General features: G+C 41.3%; 1 protein-coding gene across 1 annotated transcript; it reads right to left on the bottom strand.

The window, feature by feature from the left end:
* Positions 1–4,157: 4,157 nt before the first annotated feature.
* Positions 4,158–8,962, bottom strand: LOC139366737 (glial cells missing transcription factor 2). The gene is made up of 5 exons (XM_071104429.1): positions 8,596–8,962; positions 7,920–8,172; positions 7,117–7,229; positions 6,456–6,581; positions 4,158–5,340 (listed from the first exon to the last, which is right to left on the bottom strand). Exons 1-5 carry the CDS (start codon positions 8,689–8,691, stop codon positions 4,420–4,422), a joined length of 1,509 nt encoding a protein of 502 aa, XP_070960530.1. The 5' UTR covers positions 8,692–8,962; the 3' UTR covers positions 4,158–4,419.
* Positions 8,963–9,975: the final 1,013 nt, after the last annotated feature.

The raw sequence follows: 9,975 nt of genomic DNA, 5'->3' as shown, positions 1-9,975 counted from the left end.
TCAGGTGCGACAGCTTCCTAGGCTAGCAGACTTACAGTACGTGTCTGAAGACCAGATGTGTGAACCGTGGCATGATTGTCGTTGACTGTTGTTGTTTGAAGAAGAAGCTAAAAAAAAACAGTGAGAGACTTAACTTGTCGGAGATTGATGAGTTTTTAGTTAATTATTATTGTGTCACAGATCAGTTTCATCTGCATTTATGTCTGGATTTGACTGGAGGTAGCTGTGGTGTGATGAATCAGCTTTGTGTAATCTATAGGTGGAACATAATGTGTTTCTGGGCTCTTCAAGAGCAAACTGTATAGAAGTCACTCATCAATGGTTCTCACTTAAAGGGATCAGAAAAGCTGAAAGGCTCAGCATTTGAGGCCGTGTGTGTGTGTACACGCTTTACTATACTTGTGAGTACCAGAAGTCCTCACTTGTAAAAAGGCTAATTTAGGTTTATGGATTAGGCAGTTAGGGTTATGGGTTAGGGAAAATAGTATGTTGATTGGGAATCGATTGTTGGTCCACAAAATGTTTATGCGGGCATCAGTGTGTGTGTGTGTGTGTGTGTGTGTGTGTGTGTGTGTGTGTGTGTGTGTGTGTGTGTGTGTGTGTGTGGGCCTATTTTTCTGGCCAGGAGCAGCTGAGGCCCTGCACTAATCAGCCTGAGTGACCTGTAGAGAGAGAGAGAGAGAGGCCTACAGAGCTAGAGAGCACCTAGCCTGCCTGTGCTGTGTACCACTACCACTATCACTACCACCACCGCTCAGCTGCTAATGTAAAAGTAGTAGAGGGTCTGTTGAGGAGCGTAAAAGGCTGTCGCTCAAGCTGTTGGAAGGCTGGTTCAGTGGGCCCACCACCTGGGACCTTCCATCTTCATTTTTACAGGAATGCTTTTTGGAAAAATACTCAAAGCCCCATTCTTTGGGGAGAAATTTTGAAAATGTGCAATGGTAAAAAAGAGACATGTCAATGCAGAAAGCAAATGTTTGTTGCTTTTGAAAGGGAAAATTGAACCATGAAGGTACAATACAATGCTTTCCTACTGGTAGTCTGTGTTTACCAGCTTTAAAGCAGAAATGTGCAATTTATGTAAAAAGCTGAGGGATGGGGCTGGAGAAATGTAACCACTCTCAAATTTATAGAACTATGGATGCAAGGACGTATTCTAATTTTTGTAAATTTTTTAACCGTGTTTTGAGGCTATATATTGATTGTTTACATTTACTTTGTTTACAAACATTGGAGGTAAGCAAGCTTATATTTTGGTTTTGGATGGGGTGCGACAGTTGAACTAAGCTCATGAGGCATTTATAAATTAAATTCTTCAAGAATCAATGAGTACATATCATTAATGTATAAGTCCAAAAATGGATGTATAAACTGCAGATTGGCCCTTTAAGTTACTTTAGTTTTCCCAATATACATGTTCTGTACTGGGCACTGCAACCCTCGTTGTTCGCAATGCTTGCCAAGGCCCATAATGTGTTCAACAGTCAAAGGCATCGTCCCACTTCTGAGTGGCTTTTGGATCCCTTTGAAGCGCTATATGGTTGGAGAGATAACCTGGCACCTGCTTTTAAGCATGGCATATCTCTATCCCACTGTTTGTAAACAAAACCTCTTGAAGTATGATGGTGTAGGATGAGGGTTGGGGGAGGAATATAGGGGTGGCTGCAGATTCACCAACATTAATCAGGCACCCATCAGCCAGCCAGTGCTATAGCCCTGACAGCAGTACCGTGGTTCTGTACCTTCTGAGTGGAGCATACTAGCTTAGTCAACCCCTCAGTGGAATTCAAGACAGGTTTCATGAGAGAGAAAGATCAAAAGTCAAGCAGGGTTCAGAGGCCTAGAGGTTAAAGTTTGCTGTGTTTGGGTGAAGAGTAAAAATGTCACATAGGTGTGTATTATATGGGTTGTAATCCACGTGTTCTGGAATGTTCCCTAATGAGGTTATTTGTACTATTATTAGCTACCACCACCACTACTATTTGTAGTACATGTACTACAATACAAATCGTTGGTAGTGGTGAAAGTTATGTTGATAGGATGATGATTATATGTTGAGGGTCAAAAACAGAACAATTTGACTTGTTTTTCATCCAGTGTGAATGTGAGTTTAACACAGCTTGAGTCAATGCTTGAAAGAAAATACTGACTACTTTCCAAGTTGTAACCTACAGAAACCATCTAAAACTGGACAGTGAAATACAGAGTTACACACACATCATAGCCTGGTTCCTCTCTAGGTTTCTTCCTAGGTTCCTGCCTTTCTAGGGAGTTTTTCCTAGCCACTGTGCTTCTACATCTGCATTGCTTGTTGTTTGGGGTTTTAGGCAGGGTTTCTGTGTAGCACTTTGTGACATCTTCTGATGTAAAAAGGGCTTTATAAATACATTTGATTGATCACTCATTAGAATAAAGCACTACAACATCAGTATGTAGGCCTGCAATTTGGTACCAGGAGGGCTGGATTCAATCCGCATCGCGGAAGTTCAGCTTTACAGCGTGATTGAAATGTAAAGGCAATGTTCCTGCTTTAGCTGAGACTGCATTCACAGCTGACGATTGTCAATTCAATCGGAAATGACCTTCACATTTCTACTGCGGAATGTGTAATGCTTCAGCATTACAGATTTAATAGAGCCCCGAGTTCATTTTTTGAGAAGTGCTAAAAAGTATCCATTGTCACAATTTCATTGTAAATACTGTACTAAACAAGTGGAAGCTGAAACTGGACTGTGAAATAAAGCCAGGACCCATGTTTTTGTTAGACATACAGTCCTACAGAGGGGAATTGTATTGTTAATTAGATGTACGGATGTACCTCACAACTAAACAAGTTAGGTTTGATGAATCACTCAAATCTCAAATGAGCCAATCCTGTTTTGTGTTGTACTGCAGTACATTATTTGTGTAAGTAGGGCCTACAAATAATACAGTGCACTGTACCGTGCACTGTAATATAATATATGATTCTAATATACTATAAATCAGCCAAGTCTATAATCTTGAAGAGAAGAAACAGGCTAAAAGTCTGTACCCATCGTCCTGGTTATCCAGTCTCATGAGCTCTACGTTACATTTATACTTTTTTTACAAATATGTTGTATATTAACGTTTATGTTGTCAAAACCTTGTATATTAGGTGTAGCTGGCCTACAAACCCAGCTTAACTACATAGAAAAGGCTACATCTCTGTACAATTAATCCAATACAAGGTAAGAGTTTTCTGAAATATTGAAACCGAGCCGTTATTAGTCATCTGTGATCAGTCTGTCTGACAAGGCTCCCATTATGTCTCCTGTCAGCACGCAGTTACACTAAAAAGGATCACACATATGGAGAAACTGATTCAGGGATAGCACCACCTCTGTCCTTACAATAATAGAGAGTCATTTGTTTATCTAGATGGGACATCAGAGGAAAAGTCCCCGGCGGAGTCAGAGTGTTGAACTTCGAAAAGAAGCGGCGCCGCTTCCCTGCTGAACCGTCCGCGAGGAGAGATACTGTCAGCGTCAGGTATTACCGGCATTCTGGAAGGAGGGGAGAAAGACTCATCTCTTTTCCCTCTATCTTTCTCTCGTCTCTACCCCAACGTGGAGGGAAATACTTGTCAGGGCGCCTCTGAACCACAAGATTGAAAGCGACCCGATGACAAACCTGACGATTAATTGCCCAACTTCATCCCTTTTGACACGAGCACATCCTTTTCTGAGTGAGTGAGTGTGTGTGTGGGGGGGGGTGGCAATGAGCTTGTTTTTGACTTATGTTCCTCACCCCCCAGTATTTTAAGACAGTCGATAACAGTGTAATTACTTTGTTTAAACTGCAAGGTCTTGCAAAGGGCTGGAAGTAAATGAAGTGAATTTGACCAAACAAAAGGCAACATCCATAACCACAGCATCAGAATGTGTCAAATCTATGGTGGGAGCTCATTGAATTTTTATGTCACATAACAATGTTCACAAACTGTACAGTTGAAGACTGCATTTACAGTTGCACTGTACCACAAGCATTTTCATGATACTTTGTTGGCCATTCCCAGTCTATAGAACATTTATTTCAGTGCCATAGGAACATGATGTGATATTGTAACAGACAAAATACCTTAAGAATACATATTATTCATATTCTACAAACACATTTAATCCGATTTTAAAAAAAAATCCAAAGGCAATAATAACTACTTTGTGGCTTTTTCTTATGCATTAAATGGGGAAATGTTGGGAACATCCTAGAAGAGTCTAGACTCAACGTAGTGTCATCACTAGCAGTCCAAATGCAATCCAACACCTCAAATATATAAATAACAATAGAGCTTTACAAACCTGATAAAAGGTGGCAGAAAGTCTGTTCCAAGCGTTCTTTCTGATCATTTGCATAACTATCAAATCACAGTCTTTGTTTTGGTGGCTTTCGCTTCAATTAGTAGTCCCCTCCGTCGTATCTAAATGGATGAGAAACCCTGTCGGGATAGCTGTTGGACGCGTAGTTGCCGTAACGGTAAGTGTCAAAGTTCTCAGCCCTCTCGATTTTAGCTGGCAGGGTTTCCGGCTGGTACGACAGCGCAGACTTGATGACCCCAGAATCTTCAGGAATCTTGAGATCGGAGTAAGAGGTGGGCGAGGTGTCCTCGAGCAGGGAGCTGCAGCTGGGCAGGCCCTTGACGTCGTAGATGTTGTCGCCGTACTTTACCACGGAGGACTTGGGGCAGGGCTGGTAGGACACTTTGGTGGTGGTGGTGATGATGGTTTGCAGGGCAGCGGGCGTGGCTGGCGCTGGGCCAGGGTACCTGCACGGGTACTCACTGTTGTAGTAGTGGTGGTTGGTGTTGCCAGGAAACTGTCCGTACTCGCCCCGCTCGCTGTACGTCCCCTTGCCCAAGATCTGTTTCCAGCCGTGGTGCTTGCTGGTCGTGTCGTAGTTGTTGCGGTCGTGGCCCGAAAGGACCCCGGTGGTGTGGGGTGTGGCCGTGCTGGTACCCAGACCCGAGCTCACCTTGCTGGGCTCAGGGGCCTCCGCCTGGGGGCTACTGGGGTCCTTATAGAGGGCTGTGTAGGAGCCCGAGCCTAAATAGCTCGGCACAGCAAAGTCGTAGCCACACGGAGGCCGGGGCATGTACAGACGGTGGTTGGCCTGCTTCTGGAGTGTGGATGGGGCCTCACCCATGTTGGTGTGGGCATCGTAGGCAAACTTGTAGGGCTCAGGGTTTTGGAAGGGAGGGTAGTGCTGGGTCTGGATGGGGAAGTTGGACTCAGCGATGATGCTAAAGCGGTCTGGGCCCTCCATGCAGGACAGCTGGTGCAGGTTGGGGAAAGGAGTGCCCAGGTCGTGGTATCTCCCGGTCTGAAGAATATTTAGTACATATTAGTGATTGGCTAGGCAAAGACAGTCCACTGCATCTACCAATTTAATAAAAATGGCATGTGGGTAGTTTGTGAGTTATTTACTTTTCAGTCACATTGTATGTGCAAAGAAGGGCTTTTACGGTATTCGAAGTACAGGTCACAAAGTTCTTACTGTTTCTGCCACCCAAACTAAACAACCACAACGAGAAAGAAATGGCAACAGTGGCAAGGAAAACATGTTGAAAGGAACCATCCACCTCTGGCTGAGCAGGTAAATATTCAAAGTACACTTGAACAAAAATATAAACACAACATGTAAAGTGTTGGTCCCATGTTTCATGAGCTGAAACAAAAGATCCCAGAAATGTTCCATACCCTCAAAAAGCTTTTTTCTCTCAAATTTTGTGCACAAATTTGTTTAAATCCCGGTTGGGGAGCATTTCTCCTTTGCCAAAATAATCCATCCACCTGACAGGTGTGGCAAATCAAGAAGCTGATTAAACAGCATGATCATTACACAGGTATACCTTGTGCTGGGGACAATAAAAGGCCACTAAAATGTGCAGTTTTGTCACACAACACAATGCCACAGATGTCTAAAGTTGAGGGAGCGTGCAATTGGCATGCTGACTGCAGGAATGTCCACCAGAGCCATTGCCAGATAATTTAATGTTCAATTCTCTACCATAAGCCACATTCAATGTTGTTTTAGAGAATTTGACAGTACGTCTAACCGTCCTCAAAACCGCAGACCATGTGTATGTTTTGCAGCGGTTTGCTGATGCCAACATTGTTACCAGAGTGCCCTATGGTGGCAGTGGGGTAATGTTATGGCCATGCATAAGCTACAGACAAAGAACACAATTTCATTTTAGAGATGGCAATTTGAATGCACAAAAATAGTGTGAAGAGATTCTGAGGCCCACTGTGAGGCCCGTTTTTTAAAGATATCTGTGACCAACAGATGCATATCTATATTCCCAGTCATGAAATCCATAGATTAGGGCCTAAGGAATTTATTTAAATTGACTGATTTCCTCATATGAACTGTTGCATGTTGCGTTTGTATTTTTGTTCAGTATAGATATGACTATTGAGGGCAAAGTTTCTTACATCTGTCTCCATCAACCTCCTCTTCTGGGAGAAGTGTGGAGAGGACATCCTCCTCTTCACTGCGCTCCTCCGGACCTCCGTCTCAGACTTACTCTCTGGTCTGGGGTGGTCATGGACCCCCTTCGCCTGCAATCACATCAATACATACTAGGATGTTACTTTCTTGAAATTAGAAACATCTTTGGTCACATTTAGGATTACTCTTAACTAAATAAATTGTAATATTTGTGAGGGAATGTTTTGCACAGAAGCTCATAACTAAAAATGGTTTGTTTATTGTTTTTTTACTTTAATTAAGTCATATCGTTACATTTCACTAATAAAACAACAAATCCATGAAGCCATGTAAATGATAATTTATTGCCTAATATCGCAAAATAGAAATCCTAAAAACGTACAGTACTTGTAGGTCTGCTTATAAACGGCTAATAAACATATATTGATAAGTAAATGCATGTATAAGATCTGCTGTACTGTACAATACATTACAGTACTGTACATTAATTATTGTATGAACAATTGTATTGTATTAACAATTGATATACAATGATTATCAAACAGTTTATTAATGGTGACAGACTATTAAACAATGCTTAAAAAACGGTTAATAGAGAGACCTGCAAACGTGTTACCTCTCAATTCAGAATATGAGCCCACAAACCTGGAAGAATATAGCTTTTCCATCTATTCTCCAGAAGTTGGTGACGGGATAGCCACTGTGTCCTCTGCATGGCATCAGCTCCAGGGCAGAGTTACAGCTGGGGCACAGCTTCTCTGGAGAACAACCACCAATACACACAACCACACAGTTTTAAACAAAGCCATGTTGGCTAATAGTATAGAAGTGATTTTTGTATTCAAGTATTGTAAGTTTATTTATGAAATATTATACTGTTATGGATGTGAGGAGAAGAATAGTCTATTATGTGGAGGGTGGTTGAAAGTGAATACTGATGAATACATTTTTTACAATTAAAAAAATACATATTTACTATGAGGGGTATTATTTTTAATTAGACCGTTTTTCAGTCAGACCAACAATATCTGAAGTTGTTTAATAAGTAGGTGTTCTATATATAAAGCGTTATTGAGTTTATTTTATTGAAGCACCAAGTGTCACATTTCTATAGTGTATCAAGGTCATGACGATGTGAATGAATGAGTCAGATGTCAAGTGTTACCAGGTGTTAAGTTTAATAGTTTAATCTCTTTACAGAGTGAGTGGAATTATAGGCTATTCTCAAAAACAGCCTACCATATGACAGGCCCAATACGTAGGCTATCATTATGAATAATTTAACTGAGCTCATTAAGCTTTGAGAATAATTAGTGTTTATTTAGACAATAGGAAATTATTTGATTCAACATCAACAAGTGTTTTAATGTCTTCCTCGTTTTTCCGAGGAGACGGGTCGCCAGGTGTATACCATGTGCATGACAGCTGTGCATAATGCATTTACTCACTTTGTTGTTTTTGTCGTGCTTTGTCGCAGATAGCCGGTCGGAGCTGGAGTTTGCTTCCATCAGCCAGCGTGCAATTTCGGCCACAGACTACCACGCCGAGGCAGGACTTCTTGAGAATCTGACAGTTGTGGTTGTTGGTGTTCCGCATGGCCCATCCGCTCAGGTGCCGCTGTGCGTTCTTATCCTCGCCGGTGTAGATGTAACGAACATACCCATCCGTCCACTCCTGGAAAGCGTCATACTGCTTTGTGTCCTGTCAGAATTAGGGAAAAATATAGATTTTGATAGATTCATTATTTTCAAGTGCTTTTTATTAAAAAGGATAATACGGTTAATACAAAAACTACAGGCCAATTAATAGAATATTCCTGTAAATATTGTTCATTGTGACGAAAACCAAAGATATGGACAAACTGCAAATGAATATATGTTATTTGATATCTGAGCTATGAAAGCATAGGCTATAAGGCAAATCATGACAACATGCGTGTCAACTAATGTATCATTAACTCTGCATATCTTTACAAATGAAAACTGATTTATTCGATTCAACCGTGAAATACTTTTATTTTATAGGCTACCAAATGCTATAGAATGTTATTTTAAAAAGCTGTCACTGAATATATTTTAAATGATAGCGTCAACTGGCGTATGCAAAACGTCGACATTAGCCTACCTGAGGCAGCTTTGGGTCGTTGATATCCCACGTTAACTTCATACCAAAGGAAGAAACACAGTCGGGGTCTTCAAACTGATCCGAGGACTTTGACATCTTAGAATCTCACAATTTTACGGTTTTGAACTTGACTCATAGCAGGACCCACCAATACAGGTACCGTCCCGTAGCCGCGAACCTTACGAAATCACTTCCTTTGTCAAAAATAAAGCATATGACAGACAACGCTAAAAGTGAAAAAGAATTAGAGAATATATGTCCAGGAGTACATGATCTTTATCCGATTTCCTCTGTCTTTTCTCGGTGTTAATCCAAAATTCCCTTGTGTCCTGGGGAGTGTGTCACGCGATGCCACCGGAATAGCAAAGTGAATGACTGTAGGTAAGGGCTGTCTCGTCTATGTAAAGGAGGAGGCAGGACTAGGAATATGTCTAGTCTCAGCTCTGTTGAGGCTGAGCGCTGTGCACTTTCAGTTCACCTGACCCGTAGCACTGACCTCCACTTACTGCATGTCCGTTTCCCCGAACGTATCTTTCTAGCACTGTGTATGCATGAAACATCAAAAATATTAGGCTATTATGCTGTGTCTCTATGTTGAACTTGAATACACACAGACGTCATGAAATTACCCAAGGACGCCCACAAACGATGGGAATTGGCCTGGGCTGTTTCTGTGGGTCTATATTATTATATTTTCGATGATGCTTGCAGTTCTGACAGGAATATTATCTGTTGTAAACTTCAAACCTGTTGGTTAGGATTAACGAGTCCTCTAAACTCACAAATAAGCAAAAATATATGTGAATAATCTGAATGTGAAATAGCAACATTCAACGGTTACACAAGTAGCCTACATTGACAGGTGTCAACAAGTGATCTATCTGAGATCATTAAGAGTTGTTGTATGTAAACCTAAAGCCACACTGACGTGTAAACATCAAAACAGCTGGGGCTGCACATTAACAATAAACAAAGCATCAATCATTCGGCATTGTTAACGAATGTCATGTTTTAGAGATTTTTGTAGGCTACACCAATGTCTTTACCTATTGTTTTACTGTGGAATGTTGTTCACTTTTCCTTTATTCGGGAATCAGAATTTGGATATTTTCCCGACAGCATTTGGCAGAGTATAATACACATTTGAAGCATGTCAGGGATTTGTTTGCATGTTTCCATCCGTCAAATCGGCACTGTTACGACTTGAGGCTGATCAAAACATAGGCTACTGTATACGGTTAAATGTACTTTTTTTCGATTATTATTCTCCTTCATGTGAAATTAAAATCTATTGCTGTCCATTAGGCTATTCATTGAGCGAATTACCAGAATACCTAAATAGAACCACTGGCGTAGCACCCCCATCCAACCCAAACATAT

The sequence above is a fragment of the Oncorhynchus clarkii genome, chromosome 15 (assembly GCF_045791955.1).
Source record: "Oncorhynchus clarkii lewisi isolate Uvic-CL-2024 chromosome 15, UVic_Ocla_1.0, whole genome shotgun sequence".
Taxonomy (NCBI): domain Eukaryota; kingdom Metazoa; phylum Chordata; class Actinopteri; order Salmoniformes; family Salmonidae; genus Oncorhynchus; species Oncorhynchus clarkii.
The sequence above is the reverse complement of the archived record's forward strand: the minus strand, read 5'-3'. Positions and strand labels throughout refer to the sequence as shown.

Bases quoted from the DNA above. Each gene is read 5' to 3' on its own strand.
- LOC139366737 (XM_071104429.1), bottom strand. From the start codon at position 8,691: ATGTCAAAGTCCTCGGATCAGTTTGAAGACCCCGACTGTGTTTCTTCC. The intron at 7,230-7,919 runs GTGAGTAAATGC...GTTGTTCTCCAG, and splicing joins AGCACGACAAAAACAACAAA to AGAAGCTGTGCCCCAGCTGT. The intron at 6,582-7,116 runs GTTTGTGGGCTC...ATGTGATTGCAG, and splicing joins GAAAAGCTATATTCTTCCAG to GCGAAGGGGGTCCATGACCA.